A 24,234-nucleotide genomic window follows, 5' to 3' on the forward strand; every position below is an offset into this window, starting at 1 on the left:
TGTTCCAACATTTCAATTTTAGACAGATTGTTGGTGCAAAAAAAAATTGTTTTTTTAATTTCATTTTTTTTTACAAAAAACAAATTTTTCAAAAAAAAAACAAGCGCAAAAAACCTCACATCTCTAGTTACACAAGAGGTGATGTGCTCTTTATTTGCACTTTTAGTTGAATTAAGTTTGTGTTTGGGTGCTCTTCGGCCCTCGCCAACAAATGTCTGGTGTACATACCAATGTATTTCTGGTTTGCATCACGCAAACAACTAAGTTCATAGACAACATTTGAAGAAAGAGCAAAGGGGGTAGGTGACTTCAGCTGAAAATATTGGTGCACATTAAATATTACAATATACATACAATATACAATATAATACAATATGCATACCTACATAACTGCAGACAGTGCACACCGTTTTGACCTTCCGGTCTCCTCAGTGCAGTAGGTACACTAGAATGGCCATAGAGATATATACCATACCTCCATGTGAGGTTTTCCCATTTGTGGTTGTACCTAAACACCAAAAAATGGTACTACTGCCAACCTTGCTAAAGTGCTCAAACTGCAAGCAGTGAGCTTTGCGCAATGCATAGCAAGGTGCCTCCAGTAAAGTGCTCAAGATCAAACAGTGCTGGTGTGTGCTTGAACATCACATTTTCAAGGACTGCTTTGATCAGCACCCAGTGGATGGAATAATTCACAGACAGCAACACTTTGACAATTGGCAACTTAAATCTGCCAATCTTGGTAATCGAGCCTGTGTTAGTGGTTCAAAGCCTTTACAAGTATGCAAAACAGCAAGGAACAACCTATCAGAGGCTTTTTTTAGTCTGAAGATAAGGATTCAAATCAACCAAGAACTATCATACTGCGTTTATACTGTATGTATGAAAAAGTAAACAGTGCTTCGGGCTATTCGAGTAAGTTTTTATGCAAAACTGATTTTGGCCTGTCAATTTTTATCTAGTCTTTGCCTCTTAACTAGTCTTGCATTTTAACTTTAATGTAAGCCAGTTTTGTTTGGTCTGTCAATTTTTGTTAAGCTTTTTAAATTTTGTCTTGTTGGCATTATTGCTTTGAGAAGCAACTCTGTTCAGAGTATGGAGAAACAAAGGTTGTTTCTGAGGCTGTTCTTTGCAATGTGCTTGTTGTATGCTCAAGCACAGAAGTCTAGTAAGTAGATTACATTTATATATTGTATATACTGGTGGAGTGTTAAATATCAACAATCAATATTTCATGCTTTTTAATATTATAAATAGTGGTTATTCATCATAATTCGTTCAACAAAAATGTGTGTATACTAGGGTGGGTCGAAATTTGGACTTTTTCTCCGATTTCATTGCTACAAACTTTTTTTCTTGCGATTAGTCATAAAACGACATTCCTGAAAATTTGAGCTTGATCGGACATCGTCTTCATTTCTAAAAATCGCGATTTATAAAGGTACCTGAAGCGATTTTTTCGAGGCTTGAAAATGCATTGTTTTTAATAGGAAGTTGTTTTCACGAGATTTGAAAACGTCATAACTTACTTAATTCTTATTGTAAAAAGATGATTTATGCGTCCACAGATTCAATATAATTAGGAGAATCCAATTCATTGTGTCCTGACTCCGAAAAAGGTTGACGTCATCAATGACGTCATTAAACAGTAATTTGGAAATAGCAATAAAACTGATAATTCTACATGCTTCATCTCTAAGTTATTTGATAATGAATTGATGTACTATCCAAACATAAACATCATGCTGGTCCTTGATGACGTAATTGATGACGTCACCCACTTTATTAAAATGAAACTGTTAAGATAGCATCAAGAACAGGTGGAAAGATTTTGTTTGCGAAAAACACTACAGTGTTGTTCAGAAACCTGGAAATCAGTATTTAACTGTTGTCAGTCCAATATCAGGAACAGCTGAAGATATTACAAATGCTCTCATGGACTGTATCAAAAAATATAATATGGTGCATTGTGTCAAAGTAGTTGGGTGTGATTCCGTGAATGTAAACACTGGATTTAAATCAGGTGTGATAACTGGACTGGAACAACGCCTTGGTCATCGTGTGAGTTGGTTTATATGCATGTTGCACAGTTGCATCCAATAAGTTACCCCTTCGACACGTCTTCGCTACATTAGATGGACCTACCAGTGGTGACACACCATTTAAAGGGCCAATAGGGAAGCTTCTAAGTAGAGTTGAATTTGAAGAAGTCAACCGTTTATTTGTGCCTGTAAATATGGGGCCAGGAAATCGTTTGCTACCGGAGCACATAGTAAAAGATCTATCGACTGATCAAAGGTATCTGTACGAGATTACCAATGCCATTAGGAATGGCTATGTTTCATCTAAACTGATGTACGCAAAGATTGGTCCGTTAAATCATTCGTGGTGGCTAACTTTCGCTTCACGTTGCTACAAACTATACATCAGTGATCACAAATTGCCAAGTGACATTGCAGAAAACTTGAAAATAATTGTTGCGCATATAGTCATTCAATATGCCTCATGTTGGTTCAATATAAAATGTGAACCATTGTACAAAGATGGACCAAAGCATATCCTTAAATCATTGCAGTGCTGTTCACTTTTGCCTGATAAAATTCGAGACATTGCGTTGAAATATGTTAAAAAGAATGCCTATTTTGCACACACGGAAAGGCAGTGTGGAACAAATCTTTAAAGAACAATATTGTTATTTAAAATCAAGCGAATCATAACTAATTGATAACGATCCATTATCTATCAGAAACACGCAGTATTTTCCAAAAGCCATCATAGTGAAATGTAATTTAATAATGTAGATGACGTCATCAATTACGTCATCAAGCACCAGCATGATGTTTATGTTTGGAAAGTACATCAATTCATTATCAAATAACTTAGAGATGAAGCATGTAGGATTATCAGTTTTATCGCTATTTCCAAATTACTGTTTAATGACGTCATTGATGACGTCATCATTTTTCGGAGTCAGTACACAATGAATTGGATTCTCCTAATTATACTGAATCTGTTGACGCTTAAATCATCTTTTTTCAATAAGAATTAAGTATGTTATGACGTTTTCAAATCTCGTGAAAACAACTTTCTATTAAAAACAATGCATTTTCAAGCCTCGAAAAAATCGCTTCAGGTACCTTTATAAATCGCGATTTTTAGAAATGAAGACGATGTCCGATCAAGCTCAAATTTTCAGGAATGTCGTTTTATGGCTATTCGCAAGAAAAAAAGTTTGTAGCAATGAAATCGGAGAAAAAGTCCAAATTTCGACCCACCCTAGTGTATACCTAGTTTTTGTTTGCAAATCGGACAGCTTCTGTATTGCAGTTTTAAAATATTTTTTATGTAGAAACTAGAAAGTTAAATGGAGTTCAACTGTATCTACATATTATGTTTATTTTGTAAAACATTATGAGAAGTTTGTTGATTGCATTTTTTTTATTATTATTGTATATGGCCAAGAGTGTAGTTTTTACGTAGCAAACAGATAGTTATGAAAATAATTTTAGGCAATACATGTAACCGAGTCGTTCATATCAAGCATTGTTGTGGGTTTGACACTTGTCAGAAGATATTTCATTTTCTTAATTTTAGGTAATGTATGTCCTCCATTGGTTTTTTCTCACGGAACAGTTTCGTTTTCAAACTCAAACGAACATGATTCAATTGCAAGGTAAATATAAGGCTCTTTTAAATGAAACAAATTATTGTGTAATTGTGTATATATAAATTAACCTTCTGAAACTGGAGCGTTGATGCCTTTAATTTTCTAAGTATTTATTAGAATGGTATTTACCAGTAAGTTATATTATCGTGTATCATGATGCAAAGTAATGTCTTCATATTTTGCTTATGTTGGTTAGCCATCGCAAAAAAAGTTGCGCTATGGAAAAAATATATCTTGAACAATGAACATTGTACATGTAATGCACTTTCTTATCAATTTTGTAATAAGAAAAAATGTATAAAAAGTTTCACCTGGGTATTGTACAATATATATTGTTCAGGCTATCATGTGATGACGAGTACATTTTGGTTGGAGAGGAAAGTCGCAAATGCCAATCTGATGGCACTTGGAGTGGTTTTGCACCAATATGTCAACGTTTGTGTTCATAATTTGTAAATCAATTATATCATTGTTATATTGTTACATTGTTAATCAATTATATTATATCAAAAAACTGACCATTGAAAATTTTTTTTATCAAACTTTGTCTTAAAATAAAGCACCTGCATCAAAAATGCTGTCTGGCGGCTCCTTCCAGTTGTGTTTACTCCTCTGCACCGCAGTTACACTACTTGTTATCATAGACTTGTATTAGGTCCGTGGACCGTGACTGCATTAATATCAATGTTTTGTTCTCCAGGTGGTTGTACTGCTCCTGGAGATATCAACAATGGAATACCTATTAATATTAAAAAATCTTACATTGCTGGCGAGTTAGTTATATACGAATGTAGACTAGGTAAGCAACAACTAGACACAGTATGATTTCAATTGTTTACGCAATATTACATTGTGTTGTTTTCATTATATCTTTCCGAGCTTTTATCGTTATGGTATTAACTTTTTACAAAAATAGACGTTCTGGTAAAATATTCATGTGTTTTAGGGTTCGCCTTTTCTGTTCCTGGCTCTCCTGACACAAGAGAATGCCTTTCAACTTATACCTGGAGCGAGCCAATGTTTACATGCACCGAGCAGGATTGTGGCTTTCTTGATAACCCAGGCAACGGTGGCCTCTATGTATACTCTTCTGTGTTCGGAGGCACCGCCACATACTACTGCAATATCGGTAACTTGCACAAGTTGAGCAGCTTAAAGGTTTTCCTTGTTTCAAGACTTGATTTTTATAAGTAAATGAACGCGCAGAAGTTTTGTTAATACCCAGAAAAACGTAATTTAAACCTAAAAGTTACCAAAAATACTTCTATAAAAAAACAGTTGTTTTTATTTGTTTATAACAGAAAACACCAATTTCACTTGGAAAGACATTACCGGTAGCTTGTGGCCATGTTACTTAAAATTTACTTGTTTGTGGCGTTACTTAAAATTGTGCACGGTTGGGTGTCATAACATTTCAAGCCAGATTAATTTTTTGACATGTTAAAAAAGGAATATCTTCATTCTTCAGTAATAAAAGCTGCATTGTTGTGGTTTGTGGTGAAATGCACGTATTAACTTTAAAGTTTAATAAACGGCTGCACTCCATTGTGCACTGCCGAGTGCCGATATATATCAATGTACAGCAAAGTTCGATAACTTGAAACTCTCCCTATCTCGAAGGAGGTTGACTGGTGCCTGCAAAGCGCCTATCAAATACATGCAAAAAAACTATCCCTAACTCGAAGTTCTATAACTCGAAACTTGGATTAACTCAAATCGTTTTTGGTGCCCTCAGAGCATATGCAGCGCTCTCTATCTCGAAATTACTGAAAAACGTCAATGAATTGGAAGCGTTGCACATGCTTAATAGAGCTTGGATATCAGTTTGAGGCAAAAACAATAAGCAATTGCTTCAGATATGCCAATTTCATTGCTATGACTCCTGGCATTGAAGTCACAGCGGACACATCTGATGACGAAGATAACATTACTGAGCTCACCAGATATGCTGCAAATGCCGGTGTGATTTTACGATGACTATGTAACAGCTGATGACATTCTTCATGCAGTAACAGACAAGCACAAGATAGCTGACACTGCTGCTAGTGCTGACGATCGTGACAACGAGCCGAAAGCCAGACCTTTATCTACACTCTACAGCAGTGGTTCTTAACTTTTACGTGGTTCTTAACTTAACTTTTTACTTAACTGCCGAACTCTTACGCTAGTCTGCAAGCTTTCGTTGAACCCCAAATTTTTGTTGAGTCACAAAAACAAAAATCTACCACATTTAATAGTAATACATTACTGTATCATTGAGACTTATTTTGTTGTTTTTTCTGAGACCAATAGTGAGATTCGAAGCTTTGTCTCGGAAACAGCAATTCTCATGTCATTTTCGCATGCAAGCCGGTTTCGTTACTTTGCTTTAACATCCACCAGAATAGAAAACGCAAGCTCGCACAAATAAGTGGCTACAAATGGCATGAGAACTTCAAGGGCAACTTTTGTAATAAGGAAAACTTTCCATTTGTTGGCACCAAAACGTTTGAAGATTTGTTGTGTTGAAGTTTCTTTTTTACATCTCGCTTTCTTGAAGCTCGATAATGTCATCCAAATATGGACTATTTATATCTGCTGTTATAGTGTCATAAGCAAATAGTTGACGTATCCATGCTGGATATTGTTCGGGAAAGTAGTTTTGAAATAAATTTTGCAATTTCGGCAAATGCTCAGTAAATACTGGCTTAAGCCTCTGAACTTCTGCATCTTCGCCATTAATTGCTGTATCGGAACTACTTACTACCTTGTCCACGGAATGGCCCGTTTCGGCGAGTCCGATTCGGCTAATCCGATTCGGCTAGTCCGATTCGGCGAGTTCCCTATTCGGCGAGAGCCTTTTTCGGCGAGTGCCCTATTCGGCGAGTTTTTGAAATTTTATTTTTGAAAGGGAATTATCGGGTACCGTAGCCTAACTGTTTTCACATCGTTTTAGCGTCGCTGAACGTGCAGAAAGGAATAAAAATAAAATGTTTTAACTATTAAATTAAAATTCGTCATGTCAGATCAGTTCAGTTGTTTTTATTTCTGACCATCATATTAAAAACAATACACGTCAACATAGCAAAGGTAGAAGCGACAAAACGTGAACGCTAAAACGTGCTTGAATTCGTCATGTCCGTTCAGTTGTTTTTAAGGTAGAAGCGACAAAACGCGAACGTTAAAACGTGCTTGTGACCGAAGTAAGTTATTGAGTTGAAAGAAATTTGACACGGTCGCAACACCTTCAGAAAAATTTAAGATGTGAAGGGAAAATAAAAAAAAGAAAATGTTACAAAAAAAAAATTCATGTTTATATCTATAAGTTAGTACTTTTGAATAGTTGAAATGATTAGTTTGGATCAACAAATGTGTGGCCTCCAGCTTGGATTGAAAGGAAATTATCGGGCACCGTAGCCTAGTTATCCCTATCAGCAAAAATTTGTTCCAAGAACCCAGTTAGCCTAACAGTTCATTTTTACATTGTAGTAACAGAATGAAAAGGCTAACCAAATGTGTGGCCTATCGTTTTAACGTCGCTAAACGTTGAAATCGTGTAGAAAAGAGAACTTTGCTGACTAGGATACGTTGCAAGCCTTAAAGCAGCCGGCGGCCATGGCCGCTAAGTAGTGCTTGAATGACCGCCTGTGCTACCTCCTCCGTCGGCCAAGTTCGGCCGCCGGTTTCTCAATTATTTAATTTCGCAATAGAATGTTCGTGGATTAAATGTCGAAAATATGTAGTATCAAAGAGTGACGCAGAATTAGGTCAGCGCGTCAGAATCACTACTGTTGTATTGAATATATTCAGCTGCGAGCACCAGCGCTGGAAGTCTTGTTTGCAATTCCCGAATGTTTATTTTAACGAAGTGTTAATCCGAAGTGCTAATTTACATCGGCTGGCGATATTGTCGTTTTTATATCGATTCAATGTTGTCGGACATTAAATCGTTGTTAAAAAGGAGAACTTTGTTAGTTGACATCCGTGGGTAAAACACGTGCCTTCATAATTGAGAAATGTCCCCGCTGTGGGTTAGTAACTTCACACCCTCAATGGTGACATCATAACGATATAAATGGTCAGGTTTTATGAAAGGCGGTATGCAGTTGAAACAATTTACTGAGCTGCGAGCAGTTAAAACAATTTAGGGTCGTTAGATGGTCCCGCAATACCGGATTACAATCCCGATAGAGCATTTAATGCGTGGTACAACGATTCTATTGCAGGACGTCGCCCAGACTTCAACAACCCTAAGTGATTATTTTAACATTGTTGCAAGTTTAATGCTATTTACTTGTGCTATCGTTATTGTATTTTGGCCTCCAAGCACGCAGATTTGGCCGCCGAGAAGGAGCTCTCGGTAGGCCACGATGGCTGCCGGAAAAAAAACACGAGTTTTAAGGCCTGCGTTGAAACTGAGAAACATTCACAGTAGCCCTTCGATACGTTGCATTTTTAAGATTATGCATTTTTAAGATAATGTATTTAGACGTTGAATCAATGTACAAATGAACTGTTAGGCTAAATGGGTTCTTGGAACAAATCGAAGGGCTTCTGTGAATGTTTCCCAGTTTCAACGTATCCTAGTCAGCAAAGTTCTCTTTTCTACACGATTTCAACGTTTAGCGTCGTTAAAACGATGTTAAAATGGCAATTTCTGCTGGTTGGGATAACTAGGCTACGGTACCCGATAATTTCCTTTCAATCCAAGCTTTTGTTGATCCAAACTAATCATTTTAACTATTCAAAAGTACTAACTTATAGACATTAAACATGATTTTTTTTTGTAACATTTTCTTTTTTTATTTTCCCTTCATTTTGTAAATTTTTCTGAAGGTGTTGCGACCGTGCCAAATTTTTTTCAACTCAATAACTTACTTCGGTCACAAGCACGTTTTAACGTTCGCGTTTTGTCGCTTCTACCTTTTTCTACACCTTTGCTATGTTGACGTAAATTGTTTTTGATAACAACTGAACTGACATGACGAATTCAAGCACGTTTTAACGTTCGCGTTTTGTCGCTTCTACCTTTGCTATGTTGACGTGTATTGTTTTTCACATGATAGTCAGAAATAAAAACAACTGAACTGACGTGACGAATTTTAATTTAATAGTTAAAACATTTTATTTTTATTCCTTTCTGCACGACTGCAACGTTTAACGATGTAAAAACGGCAATTATAATTAGGCAACGGTACCCGATAATTCCCTTTCAAAAATAAAATTTCAAAAACTCGCCGAATAGGGCACTCGCCGAAAAAGGCTCTCGCCGAATAGGGAACTCGCCGAATCGGATTAGCCGAATCGGACTCGCCGAATCGGACTCGCCGAATAGTAGCAGACCCCCTTGTCCAAACGTGGAAAGTTAGCGAAGTTGTTATATTCCAATCGCTGCCACCACAACTGCAATTTCCTTTGAAAAACACTCATTTGCTCTTCAGTTTCTATTAAATTTTTACGACCTCCTTGCATTTGGTAATTCAGCTGATTGAGGGCACCAAAGACCAAAGATGTCAGCCAAATAAGCCAAAGTAAGGATAAAACTTGAGTCTTCAAAGTGTTTTGAATGCCGATAGTTGTGACTTCAAGAACTCCAATAACTCTGTAAGCAAAGCAAAAATGCAATTCATCACTTTCCCCCTGGATAGCCATCGTACTTCAATGTGGTAGAGAACAGGGTTGTCAGTATTTTACTCGACCCAAAAAAACCCGGGTGGGTTTTTTTGAAAAAACTCACTTAAAAAAACCAAAAAAAAACCATAAAAAAACCCAGAGCATCATATTTGTCCAGTTTTTGTTAGAAAATTAAAAAAATGAACAAAAACACTACCAGGCACTTAAAACAAACTTTAAATTAGGACTTAAGGATGTGATTGTGAAGTAAATTTCCAAGAATAAACTGAAAACGCAGTGGACTGGATATTGTACACTACAGTACACAAAAATCTAGTAGCCTAATGCCACTTTGTGTATACTACATTAAAACTCATTTATGCAAGAAGGCCTTATAGTTAAACTGGTGAAAGTACTACTCTACTGTAGTGTGTATATATGATGTGAAATGCAAGTTAGGAGGCTATTTACCAATTACATATTCTGGATTCTAACGCATGGCTGTTTCAGAGCATTTGCCTAAATGGCTATTGGCAACGCAATCGCTCAATTGCTCATTCATTACTATATATAATATATACATAAATGAGAAAAAATATTTAAACATGATGGCATAATGCTCCTTGCCTTCAAATCTAAAGCAAATGATGCAATAATGTGATTTCTACCACGGTAGCATCAACTTGGTATAGAAATCAGTGGATGATGCAACTTCCAACTTGATCTTGAAATTAATAGATGATGCAACATTCAAGCAACAACAGCCCTAGTGCATTATTTTATTGAGTTATGCAAGCATGTACTGTGAGTGAAAGGCACTTATTATTGTAACTGTCTCCGCCGCCAGTGTAGCCAAATCGTTTGGCATCCGCTGGCTTCGATCAGTCTTTCAACAAGGTTGATAGGATCTCCATTCTGTTTTGTCCTTTGCGATGTTTTGCAATCGATGGAGATGTGGTGTGCTGAGCAGGGATCCCAGGCCAGCTTTTCTGATGTCAGATCTCAGCAGTTGTAATAAATTGGTACGGTGACGTCCGGTTCGGCCTTGGTACTTTTTGCTGCCAATTATTGCAAATTCAAGGGCTTTCTGGGGAGGTGAGTCCTGGTGAAGTCTCAGAATGTGTCCAAACATGTTCCATCTCATGGTGGAGATCTTGCAAGACAATGGTTCACTGTTGCATATTTTGTAGAGATTTTTGTTCGAGATAAGACTGTTTGGCCAAGTATGACCAGTTATGAAAGGCACTTCATTCGTAAAAAGTAGATTTGAGATGAAATAAGCATAAATCTACCTTTTTTGCATTTAAAAAAAAAAAAACCCAATAAAACCCAAAAAAACCCGGGTTTTTCTCAACCCTGGTAGAGAAGGATTTTGAATTGTGTAATTTATGCGTGTGTATCAGTAATACTACATAGTACTTGTTGTTGCGTCATGACAATGTGTTTTTTGTGAACTACGGATAACTCGAAGCAACTTGGTCGGTCCCTTCAACTCCGAGTTAACGAACTTTGATTGTATGATGTTTTCAAGGATACTCCTTATCCAGCAATACTTCTCGAAAGTGCTCCGCGTCTTTAAATTCTCATGAAAATGCAGTGGAGTGGAACGGAGAAGCTCCTGTGTGTAATGGTGAGCGTCTGAAACTTACATGGCCACAGTTAAACACTTAGGCTACTATTTTTGATAGTTTTCAACAGAAGTAATTTCTTGCTGCCTTTTCCATAGTCAAGGAAATCAACATACGCTTGCTTTGTCTTCCCATGAATAGAAATGTCCTTGAAAATAATCGAGGCTTTGTTGACGTTATAGCGTCTTAGTTTTCATTTAGATATTACCTGGTCTAATCATTGACTTTGTATGAGCGACTGAGCGTCTGGGCCTAAACTTTAAGTCTAAAGCCTGGAATATTACCAAGTTTAGTTTAATGTCTGATTGTTTTTACGACTAACTAACTTGTTGATGTTAAATTTCATTTCAATTAGTAAATTTTTTTTACATCTTTTTAACGTTTGTCACACTTTCAATGATTCAAACAAGTACCACTTTATTTTGAATGGTAATTGAATGTTTAAAACTCAAGTTATTTTTAAATGCCCTTTTCTCTACCAGGTCGTCACTAACGGTGAATTTATAAAGCTTTATTTTTCAGCTAATCATTGTCCCGCTTTTGGTTATCTTGAAAATGGGGCGATTGAAAACTTTGGTATAGTTCGTTACGTATTTGGCACTCAGATCTTTTTTCACTGCGACAGAGGTTTCAAGTTGTCGAAGACATTCTTGACACCAGCAACGTGCAGTGCAGGTGGAACCTGGAGCGAATTTCCTACCTGCGTTGGTGAGGTCTGCTTGTGTATATTGATCATTTTCTAGCAAAATAACCAAATTATGAAAGGAAGTTGTCAAATTATTTTAAGGAATGATTGACTTTGCTTAGTAGGTTGGCCACAAACTCATTTCTGTTCTTTGATTTCATGTAATTTCAGTTGACGTTGTCGAAATAATCTGAATATTTGTTTTAATTACAGGAGCTTTGAAGGGTTGAGGCCTATTGCTTCAACAATAACTTTACACTGTGACCTTACCTGAAGTTAATTGTAGTCACTTTAACCCTGTGCAGATCATTTACCAGGCTTTGTCGTCTATTTTGGAACGGTTTCATTCATTTTGTCCCGCAGCATATTACTTGATTTGCTCTTTGCCGATTCGCTCCACCATTCTTTATTATTGTTTGGACAGAGCGTGGCTTTTTTCAACCGTATTGCTTGTTTTTTTTCAAAGTTGTAGTGTATATTCAATCTTTTTTCAGTCAATTACGGATGCAACTTTGATGAAATGTCACCACATAGCTTTTGTGGATATACTTCCAACCAGTGGAAACGGACTTTCATTTCCGATAGTTACGATGGCAATAGAAGTAAGTGGCAGTTTGGTATTTGTTGTTATGGAAATCGTTTATCTTATTTCTGGTTTCAATCTGCAAGGATAGAGAAATGTTCTGAAAATGCAAGTAATCATAATTAATTCTCACAAGGTAAGGCTGTCAGCTATTCTTCCTGTCAACTTGCGGAATAAATTTTACAAATTACTTGCGTCTCCTGCTTCCGTGCTTTGGTTAACGGTTATGCGGTTATGTGCTTTCATCATCATCATCAGTCGTTATCTCCGCCTGCGGCAGATGGCGCATCAACATGGCTTATTTGTTTCCAAGAGTGGCGATTTTGAGCCAACTCGCCCAGTGTCGTCAAGTGGAGTCCGGTCCATGATTGAATGTTGTCTTGCCATCGTTTTGGTTGTCTGCCACGTTTTCTTTTTCCTTCTACTTTGCCTTCTGTGCAAACTTTGCTGATTCCGAATTGTGATCTTTTAGTGTGGCCGAACAGTTTTAAAACTTTTGATTTTATTATTGCTGCAATTGGATGTAGTTTTGTCATAGTTAGAAGATCTTCTATTTTTGTGTGATCAAGTAGCCTTTTGTTGGTCATGCTTCTCATGATGTGGTTTTGGAAGGTAGTGAGTTTTTTCATCGTTGATGATGTCCAATTTACGCATTCTAGACCGTACAGCACGACTGGTAAAACGTAGGTGTTGAAAATTTTTGCTTTCAGTTTGATTGGGAGTCTATTGGATGTTAGAATCTTTTTGTTCTTTTCAAATGCTGCCCAGCCTAAGCCAATTCGGTGTTGCACTGCAGTCTTTCCATCGTTGGTTGCGGATAGTCGGTGGCCAAGATATATGAACTCTGGTACTTGTTCTATTTGTTTTCCATAGAGAGTGAGATTGAGTGTGTTGTTAGTTTTGTCGGTTGTCATACATTTGGTTTTGGACACATTTATTTGGAGGCCGAATTTAGCAGCATTTTTTGACAGAGCATCTAGGTATTCCTGCATTTTCAGTTTAGAATTATTCAAAATGGCCATATCGTCTGCGTAGCTTAAGTTGGATATTACATGACCGCCGATGGTGAATCCAGTTGTACACTTATTTTCTGTTTCTGAGATTATTGCAGCCGCTACGATGCAAAACAGGATAGCAGACAAGACATCTCCTTGCTTAATACCTTTTATAATATCAATTCGTCTGGTTGTTCCGATGTCTGTTTTGATTAGTGCTTTAGAGTCGTCGTACGTTGCTTTCAAGAGGTTGATGTATTTTTTGTTGATGGAAGTTTTATCCAGAAGTTGCCAAAGGTAGGGTAATTTAACACTGTCAAACGCTTTTTTGAAGTCAATGAAGGTGATATGAACGGGATTGTTGAATTATGAACGGTTATTCAACATTAGTTTATTTGGAAGTTAGCACAACTGTTCGTAAGAATAATATCTTCCCTTTGAGAGAGCCTCGTCTGAAACTGAATCCTGGCATCTTCGCATGCTTCGTGCGGATGCTTTGAACCGTTGACGCCAGCCCGGCCAACGGCCTACAAGAAGCCAGAGCATGCTTGGCATACCTTTTAACAATCATTATCTTGAAATACAACTGAAATTATTATTTGAATACAATTTGTACTACAGTCTTGCCTTTTTGTTATAAGTCACAGATCACGAAAATTAATGCAACGACTTGTAAACGTGTGGTGGACTTAACCAAAAAGCATCATAAAGATGAAAAGGGCATTGTTTGGTTGTTATTGCAGCATTTGCTCCGGTACGCTAACAATTTCAGAACATCTGATTCTGAAATATTTTGTTTTAAATCTTGTTACAACGCTGCAGACTACGTGGTCACTGCGGAGGGATGTTGTGGTGCTGTCCTTTCTTCACCGAGTTACATAATTGGTTCGCAAGGGGCTTGCTTAACTTTTTACTACAGAATATCACAAGGCAGTGTTGCCAATTTCTCAGTCACGCAACAGGATAACGGCGGCAGGTAAAAACACTGGTTTTTAATTCAACTTTTCTGCATGCGAACAGCATTCACAAATCCTTAAATATATCGCTAGGTTAGCTTATTGTTCAGAAATTTAGTGACTTATGATGATATTTTGCAAAAATAATGGCTGTTTTCTCTCTGCTGATCGCATATTGTGGTCATTCTTAATATTGATGTGACTTATATTTGTCAACCAGGGGCGGATCCATTAAGTAGCCTTAGGGGGCGATTTCAACAAAACACAATGATGTGTAGTTACTACATTAATTCGACCTTGCAATACACCGTGAATAAAGTTACATTTCTGGTGAATAAAGTTACCTTGCATTTTACTGTTTTTTTTTCGCTGAGACTTTTCGGTTATTTGCCCGAAATGACTTGAAAAAATTCGGTCATTTTTTATTTATTTCGGTCATTTTTTCTGATGAAAATATTTCCTTTCAAGTAGCTGATACAAACCAAAATTTGCACTTCCTGACTAGCTACAACATTAAGTTTCGTTGAGCAACGTTGTTTTTTTCGGACATTTTGACCGAATTGACTATATTTTTTTTTGGGACATTTTTTGCTAAAAAATCGGTCAATGACCGATAAATGACCGCAAAAATAACCAGCCTTGCAATACACCGTGAATAAAGCTACTTTTCTGTGTTTTAAGGGGGGCAATCGTTCCAATCACCGCCCCTTGGATCCGCCACCGCATACAACGCACACAAGCAGTTAACGTGTTTCTTGTCGTCATCGTCGTGTGAGCCTCTGGGGGCTGAGGCTCTATCCTTTTACCACCTCAGATTCACGATGTTCCCGGACTAAGCTTGAAGGCTACTAGAGAGCAGCCAGTCTTTTGTTTCATCATCCAAGACACGCAGACCTTCCACTCCATTAGGTGGCTTGAAGATGGTGCAATCGTTGATGATGTGGTCAGCGGCCTGTTCCTCAGTACCACATTCACAAGTGGAGAACTTGTGATACTTTTTGATACTTGTGTTTCTTGTGATACTTCCTGATACCTACGTCATTCTCAAGTGATATCAATTAAAGCTTGATAATTCAAAAACAATGTAAATGAATGCTTAGATTTTGTGTTTGGTGTCTACCTGTCTTGTGATACCGGCAGGTTTGTGTAAGTTTGTCAATGAAATATTTTTGTTGCAGTGGTTCTCCACGTACGTTGCTTACAACTAACAATGCTACCACCTGGAAGTATCTTCGCTTGAATCTAGAAGGTTCTGGTGCCGTTAGATGGAAGTTTGAAATCACCTCGCAACATGCCTTTGTACAACTGGAGGACGTACAATTGGAAGAAATTGGCTGTAAGAACTGAAAACATTGTGAAGATGTTTGGAAATTGTGGCAATATCCAACAACTATTATATCCTTTTCTAGTAATAACCCAGACAACAAATCAGTCATCACATGAAAAAAATGACTGGTTTGCTGTCTGGGAATGTTTCATTGCTTCACTTACTCACAGTCGAGGAAGCGATTGCTGTGATTTGCAGTAGTTTGCGCTTACACAATTTAAAACGCATTGAACTTAGTTATAATGTCATGGTTTTGTTTATTGTCGCTCAACAACAGCTGAGGTCTTTTAGCGACAGGGCTCATTTTTAATTTTTTATCAGGTTTGCAATTTCATTACATTATTACTCGATTATTCTCACTGAGTTATGCAAGAAAGAACACAATCAGTACCGTTTTTAAAGTCTTCGGTGTGATCTGACCTGGAATCGATCTCAGATTTAATAGCACCAGAGCCGAAGGCGAAACCACTCGGCCACTGAGCTGGCGAGCTTAGTTATAAACTGACGCTGAAGTAAGTGAAACACTACGAGTTGTTTTATATCTTGTTGGGCCTGTTCTAGTCCCACGTTAGCTAAAGTAACTTACTTGTGCGGCGTTCTTATCAAATCAGTGCATTTTTACTCTTCACCTTAGTTTCAATTTGCGTTGTTTTCACAGCATAGCCTATGATGCTTTGTGGTTTATTTACACACCCATCCGCTGTTATAAACATCACACATGTCAATGCCCCGCATTATACATGTCACACATTTCTTCACAACATTCATCTAAATTATCGTCGGTTTTTTATTTTGTATTTTCAGCAAACATCGCTTTCTTGATCCATCTCTCCCCTTCTCACATGCCCTTCATCTTACCACGGTGAAAATAATTTTTCACGGTGTGCGCACTTTAGCATGTTCGTTTTTTGTGGTATCTTTTCAGTGACAAACTTGTGCTCACAACCACCAAAAAAAATGTTTTTTTCAGGTCCAAAGCCAACTGAACCCGTAACGCCATCGACTAGAGCTGCCGTCACTACTACTACTGCATCAAAGTTTGCTGTTGGTAAGCTTGTAACCACATTTCTTAACACGAAAAAAGTAGTTCAAGTTAGAGCATGATGACTAAAGCGGAATTGGGAACCACATTCCTTTCTTCCCTTCAGGTGCAATGTATCATTAAGATCAATTATTATTTTAAATTTATTTGATTGTTTTCTTTGATCACGTTTTATGCCTCAGAGTTTGTTTTTTGTGATAAAACTTGATCTGGAAACGAAATGTGATCTAAAATGTTTCAGAACAAATAACGGCGACATTGTCTCAAAAGCTGAAGCAGATTGGTACTGTCAATCTTACAACTGAATCGAGGTTCGAAGCAATCGCAAGACCGACTGGTATTGTTGAGAATACGATAAGCTGCTCTTCAGCTTTTTATTGGATTTTTGTTTTAGTAATGCTGCCAGAGAAACAAGTTGACATGCACTTGATGCCGTTTTTTTGCTTGCTAGTTTGGTTTTGAGAACATTGTCTAACGGTGTTGATACTGTGCAGGAAAGGAAACTTTTGAAACGCAGTTTAAAGCGTTGTGTTATCGCAAGTGCCTTGTGACTCAGCACCATCCAAAGTCTTACACCATTGTACAGCAGTTGACTACTAAGATTTGTAAAATGAAGAAAAGTCGATAACTAGCATCATAAAATCAACTGCTTCAACAATGTTTAGATTATCCCTTCCAGCTTCAATATAATAGTACCAAGTGTTGCCAATGTTTTACATTCCAGATGATGAGGAGAGCACAACAGAAAACAATTCTGCTCGGTCGCTGTCATGTAAGTTGAATTAACAATAATAGTATTACGTATACTTGCGTAGGCTAACCACAGTGGCTTGTACTGTAGACTGTAATTGCTCTCACCTGGGCAACAGTGTAGCGATCCATTATTTCATCATATAAATTCCCTTTCTTTAACTAAAATGAACCATTTCAAACCATGCGTAATTTCCTAAAGAATTGTAATTTTCCATTTAGTCTGCTCCCGAAGTCAATAAGAAAAAGGGAACTGATGATTATAAAATGACTTGTTCGCATTTGGCGAGAGCTCATATCAAACCAGCTCTATCAAATCGGACTAGCTCATATCAAACCAGCTCTATCAAATCGGACTAGCTCATATCAAACCAGCTCTATCAAATCGGACTAGCTCACATCAAACCAGCTCAGTTAGGCCAGTTCAGCTCTTAGAAAAACATTAAATTGATTGTTTAATTAAAATGTAATAACTCGTGATAATGTTTCACTATCCTGTAATTTCACTATTCTGTAATGTATAAATTCAAATTGTGTTAGAGACCTACAATATTATATGAACACCTTCTGATAACTTAAAATTATAATTCGAATAACAATTGTGTGGAAATCAGTTCATGGAGTCAGATAGCCAAACTAGATAAATTAGATAGATAGAAACTTCACCAAGCAGTTAGACAGCCTTCATCTTAATTCAACTTATAAACAAACCATTCTCATACTTAAATAATCTAAATAAAGTATTACCACATTGATGACCCCGCACGTAAGTAGGTTTTTAAAAATAAAAGTAAGTTTAACAAGATAACCAAAATTATGGAGACTCTGGTAAGTACATTATGCTACAAAACTTTTATTTCTACGTCAATAAAAAAAAACACGAGCTCATAATTATCTTTTAAAAACATGTCACCTTTTATCATTTCACGCGTTGGTTTGCCAACAATTTTTCTGCAGTTCATTGCAGACTACTTTTTAAAGCACCCTGCCGGCAATTTATTGCTTGTTAAACGTAACTGATTTTTCTTGTTCGCTCAATAAAGCGAATCGTTCAACGGCAGACTACTCATTTCAGCAGCCGATGTCGACAATCTAATTTTATGCCGAAGCGCCACTCGCCAAATGTAATGTTTTTAAACGTTGCTTAGATAAAGCCTACTAATTGCCAACAAGTTGCCGTTACAGGGAAATATAATCATGTAATTTTTTGTAGAATAATCGCAGTTTCAAATGTCACTTAAATACTTAGCTCATTTTAATATTTATGTATTTTTTTTATTTTTGCCTCCCAACATGCAACTCAACAGCAACAACGACCAGACAAAGCCATGCACATTTTTCTCATCATTTCGATAAAATAAATTGTATTGTAACATCGCCTATTTTAAAAGATACAATTTGGGTAGAGAGGTAACTCTTTTAAACCATAAACAGACATAACTCAGCAACAACACTACATTTAACATTATAAAAACAAAAAACAAAAAGCGAACGTTTTCGGCTAGTCATATAGCCCTTTTCAAGCCTATAAGAAAATACATTATTAAAAGAAATGCTAAAGAATCATATAGTATCACAGCAAAAATATGGTCAAAGCTAAACATTTGAGAAACTGCCTCGCTCACACAAAATGATAACTGAAAATTACACAGCACAACGGGTCAAGTATTTCAGAGGTAAAATTAATTGATTGTTCAGACAAGGACTCAGGCAGATTACGCAAGAAAGACAGAAGCACAAGAGATAGTGGCACAAAACAAAGTGAATGCGAGAAACACAAGACGTGATAATTCAATCAAAAAACTGCTAAAAGGTAAGAAGCTCCGCAAGCAAATAATTGCCTGTTGAGCCCTGGGTTTAAAGATTTGATGATCAATGCCTCGTGAATCTTGGTGTCGAATTCGGACAAACACTTACGAACAATTTTGAAAGACTGCAAAGACGGTTTATTGTTAGAGCACGATTGGCAGTTTCTAATATGGTCTTTAATTGCACTGTTTTTATTAAAATTAGCTAAATTCAAATGCTCTCCCACTCTCGTCACCAAATGTCGTGTGGTCATACCAACGTATGACGATCTCGCATCATGCGAGCAAGTGAACTTATACACGACGTTAGAACATAAGCGGAAAGGAGTTTTAGACTTCAACTGAAAATAATAACCAGCTTTAAATGTTTTATAAACGGGAAAAATCTTAACGTTAAACTTCAAGGCAATAAGGCAATAATAATGTATTTTCTTATAGGCTTGAAAAGGGCTATATGACTAGCCGAAAACGTTCGCTTTTTGTTTTTTGTTTTTATAATGTTAAATGTAGTGTTGTTGCTGAGTTATGTCTGTTTATGATTTTAAAAGATATTAAAGAATGGGCATTTGGTAAATAAAATAATTCGTTTCAATAATGTTTGATGTGATTGAAACCTTTCATGCACCAATTTTGTTATTGGGTATATTTCTTTTATATTTTGTTGTTAATTTCCAAACAGACTCTCGATATTTCGTGTGTTTTTTCACAGCATTCCGAATGTTGTTTCTTCCTTGGTTTGTTTCGCTGCTTCTAACATCGTCTCTTCAATATGGTGATTGATCCACTAATTCTTGTGCTATGAAAACCATCAACTATGTTGTGTCCAGCCCTGAAGAAAGTTCTCACGATAATTCTAAATCATATGATAAATGCGTGAACTGCTACACACTGATGAAAAAGCTTCATAAATTATATGATCTCACCGAGTTTTTCTGTTATGGTACCGTACGCTTGCTTGATGAAATTGAACCGGTGCTTGTTGTTCAAGTTTATTGGTGGTTAAGTAGCCAAGCCTACATGATTTCAAATGTTGCTCTGTGAAACCAGGTCATTTAGGCTAAATGTGTAAGTAACGGTAACTTATTTTTTTATAAAGTAGCCTAACGCTATGCTACTCTTGTAAACTGACAATTTTATACTGATACAAATGTGAATACCGGTAATGCATTGCTTTTATATTGTGACGTGACTCCTGAAACTTACTGTTGTATTTAGGGGATGCTGAATTTTAGGTTTTTAATACTCTCTGATTTCTATGCTTTATCAACACTTGTGCAAAGTTTCTTGTTTGCAATCAAATTATATGCAAATATCTAAATTATCGTTAACATCAAAAACCGTAGCTTAGGCTACTATAGGCTATAGCCATCGAAGAAGCCCACCATGCGCCTCCTGAAACATCATCAGTAGCAATGTGTTGTTGACGTAAACATGTGCAATAAATAGATTTATTTTTCTGTAGCCTGCAGTATGGACACTGTTCTGTTTGTATCCTACTACCAGGGCCGTGTGAGCACCATCTCGGACCGCCCGAGCCCCGGGTGGCATTGGGAACGGTTAAGAAGGCCCTGCTTGGCTACCACAACAGATCTTTAGGCTAATATCACCGGTTGTTTCGTAACATATGAACAATTCGTGACTGAAACTAGTCTCTGACGGAAAGTTTTATTTTACGAAAGTCATATTGGTTGAATTTGTTAATATTTACTTTTTGCTGTGCAATTTTAATATTTATTGCCGTCTATTTTGTGACACTGTAAGCTAGGCTGCTAGCCTACTAGCGCAATTCTGCACTAGGGGAAGGTGGGGTTAGTTGAGTCATGTTTCAGATTTTTCCTTATATTTTTTTACCTATTGTAGATACACCTATGAAACTCTAAGTGAAACGAAGGTAACGAAGTAGGCTTGCTGCTACCCATTTATCAAAATGTCACCTCCCATTTAATTGCCATTTTTATTACCTCGAACACAGAGCACCGTTTGACTCAACCAACTCCGCATGCAGGGTTAGTTGAGTCAGTGGGTGGGGTTAGTTGAGGCGCAATTGCATTCATGAGATGCATAACTTTTTGGGGCTATTGGGCACCGTCCCCATATGGCAGACTGGCACCTCTGATCTATACCATCAATGAACGTTTATTGTACCCAGAAGTGGGGAATAACCTACTTTGTACTATGAGCCACAGGAAATATTAAAAATACCAGGCGGGCCACATGGCTCCTCCAAATTCGCCCGTTTCCACAAACTTTCTATAAAAAAAAGAGTTTTCACAGCAACCAGCAGACACAAATTTTCTTCGAATTTGCCCGACTTCATGCCATTTCTCTAAAAAAAATTTAAAAAAAGGTCTTCACCGCAACCAGGCCCAAATTTCTCTCGATTTCGCCCGACTTCATGCCATTTCTCTAAAAAAAAGGTCTTCATACCGCCCAGACCCAAATTTCGCACGTATATCGAAAGTGACGTGAAATCTAATACTTTTCATGCTCCCACAGGCCACATTATATTGCTTCGCGAACCACATTTGGCCCGCGGGCCGTAAGTTCCCTACCCCTGAATTAATCACAAGTGGGACATGTTGTCGGTGCACGCCAAATGTGCCCAACTGTTGCATTGGAAACATGTAGAACTACTACTTCCACCATAGGACAGCACGAGTTGCATCCAGTGCAGCAACAACAAATCGAGCAATTCCAAGAGTATTGATGGTGCCGATCATAGTCACTGAATCTCCTCTATCCCAAATTGTTTCATGCCTTGTTTGTGGTTTGAGTATCCCATCTTTACTTTAGAAGCATCAGCTCCAGTTTCATTTATCTTCTTCAAATATCTACGAAACGTTTCTTTGTCCACACCAACTCTTTCTGCTGCCTTTCTTAACGACATAGCCTACCATCTTGCACTAACTTCAAACCAGCTTCAAAAGTCTCCATAAACCATTGTCCACGACCAGTTTTTTTCATTAATTTTTAAGACTTAATTTGAAAATGTTTTAAAGCTAAACAGAAAAGTAATAATCAAATAATAGCTCATTTTGTCTAAGTAACTGAATTAATAATGCGCGTTTAGCAATAAAATTCAGAAGAAAGATTTCAGCAGCCTGCAACTTGAGATATAGGGTTAGTTGAGTCACTGCCTCAACTAGCCCCGCAGCAATTGACTCAACCAACCCCAATCCTTCCTCGTGACAATTATTGAAAGTATTATCTATACGTAAAGCTTTATCAGTTTTACACAAATACACTTTGCATAAGATAGCTATAAACTATATGAAACTTTGACGCTATCTTCGCTTACGCCTAGCATAGCTTCAGCATCCCAATCAACTTTGAGCTGAAAATATTTACTTTTTAGTCAAAAAAATGGCATTTTGCTGACTGTATAACCTGTATAACTTACACAGCTGCTAAAACAAGATGGACGCAGTTACCCATAATTCTCATTATTTCAAGCAATTAATCTTCACGAAGTCATGCTTGGTTAGTCAGAAAACAATGGTGACTCAACTAACCCACTGACTCAACTAACCCCACCTTCCCCTACCTCCTCGTCATGTCTTCTGATTTATTAGTTAAATGGACATATATAGGCTAATAATTAAATAGCCTACACATAGCCTATGTAAGGGGTATGTTTTTTTTATTTTGACTCAAGTTGCACACGAAATAAAAGGGATGCAAACAAATATTTTTTTCATTGATTTAACGCCTGCAGATGTAAGTTTACGTCTACGTCTTCGTGTGAATGCAGTAGGAGTGAATATGTGATAAACAAACAGGGATACAAGACGAATTTACAGCTACCAGATATTGGATACGGCTACCAGATATTGGATACAGACTTGTTTAGAAACTCCTGGTAATGAACTGCAAAATTTTGTTCCATGTGTTGTTAGACCACGCGTCTTATATTTGCCCAGCCAGAAAAGCAATCCTTTTTTTTATTTTAACACAATGTCATATTTTATTTCTTAATCCACTCTTATAGGCACTAGCCTACGTGGTGAGTTAGGCCTAAGTTTCAATAGCGAAGGCCAACTGAAGCGTCTTAGGAGGCCAAGGGTTCATTTTAGTGTAACACCCCGAACTACCACGTTATCTGGTACACATCTTTGGTTGGTTTTTCAATCTTTATCCTCGGACTGACAAAACCTTGATAGGTTATACCTAGGAGTTTTGCGTACTTGTAGAGGCTCTTGACGCAGCGCCGGTTATCGAGATTGGCAGAATGAAGTTTTCCGATTGTTGAAGTGCTGTTGCCGGGGAATTATTTCATTCACTAGGTGCGCTGAATGGAGAGCAGTCCTTAAAGGGAACGTTCAAATATTACGTAACGCTTTTTTTCCGAATTTTTGACCCCCCCTCCCCCATGTAACGCCAACGTAACGCTTTTTTCAATCCCCCCCTCCCCCATGTAACGCTTTTTTACTACGAATTCAGCACAAAAAACTACCATTCCGTACTCGAAAGCGTTACGTAACGTTTTGCTTGAACCCCCTCCCCCCCGATGTGACGCTAACGTAACGCTTTGCATAAACCCCCCCCTCGAAGGCGTTACGTAATATTTGAACGTTCCCAAATGCGTTGCTCAAGCGCACACCCCGAGAGCCACCAGCGCCGCGTGATCTAAGCAGGTCTGGTCAGATTGTTAACCAATCTGGTACAGATCTGCAGTAGTTAGCCTACTGTAATTACCGGTAAGTGGTTGCTTAGCTCAGCACGCAGCTTCACAACGATGGGGTAATCTAGATCATTCTGTGTGTGTTAAATATTTCATTAAACATATGTAAAAACATTAGGCCTAATCATCTTAGAAACAGTGTCAATGCTTAGGCTATTTAGCTGAAAAAATACAGATCTAGAAACTGTAAACTATTTTATTAGCTAGACTATTTTAGACTATCTACTATTACAACTACGGTAGGCTACCGTAGCGACGTTATCAACTATATTAGCTATTCATTCAGAAAACCAGGATTGCAATAGCCTACTTTTTGGATAAATACCGTAGTTTATGCGATCTGTTTCCACCCACTCCACGTCCAACATGCCTCCACGTAATGTTGTGCTACTTGCTTTAAACAGCGTCGTAAAATGAGTAGCCTACCGGAAAATAAAAGTCTAGCCCAAATGAAAACGCACCGTGGGGATAGGTCTACTAGGTTATTGTAAAGTTGGCTATCGATAGCCTGCGCATCATT

The 24,234-nt window shown here is 37.5% G+C and overlaps 1 protein-coding gene across 1 annotated transcript; it reads left to right on the forward strand.

The window, feature by feature from the left end:
- The first annotated feature begins 969 nt into the window (after positions 1–969).
- Positions 970–22,700, forward strand: LOC145785211 (uncharacterized). The gene is made up of 15 exons (XM_082596899.1): positions 970–1,168; positions 3,595–3,673; positions 4,008–4,102; positions 4,368–4,466; positions 4,614–4,796; positions 10,791–10,889; positions 11,410–11,595; positions 12,067–12,174; positions 13,973–14,126; positions 15,285–15,442; positions 16,404–16,481; positions 16,717–16,812; positions 17,141–17,247; positions 18,924–19,038; positions 19,743–22,700. The coding sequence occupies exons 1-15, from the start codon at positions 1,096–1,098 to the stop codon at positions 19,811–19,813; spliced, it is 1,701 nt and encodes a 566-aa protein (XP_082453025.1). The 5' UTR covers positions 970–1,095; the 3' UTR covers positions 19,814–22,700.
- The last annotated feature ends 1,534 nt before the right edge of the window (positions 22,701–24,234 follow it).

This window comes from Aplidium turbinatum, chromosome 16, assembly GCF_918807975.1.
Source record: "Aplidium turbinatum chromosome 16, kaAplTurb1.1, whole genome shotgun sequence".
NCBI lineage: Eukaryota > Metazoa > Chordata > Ascidiacea > Aplousobranchia > Polyclinidae > Aplidium > Aplidium turbinatum.

Bases quoted from the DNA above. Each gene is read 5' to 3' on its own strand.
- LOC145785211 (XM_082596899.1), top strand. From the start codon at position 1,096: ATGGAGAAACAAAGGTTGTTTCTGAGGCTGTTCTTTGCAATGTGCTTG. The intron at 4,467-4,613 runs GTAAGCAACAAC...CATGTGTTTTAG, and splicing joins TATATACGAATGTAGACTAG to GGTTCGCCTTTTCTGTTCCT. The intron at 12,175-13,972 runs GTAAGTGGCAGT...ACAACGCTGCAG, and splicing joins TAGTTACGATGGCAATAGAA to ACTACGTGGTCACTGCGGAG.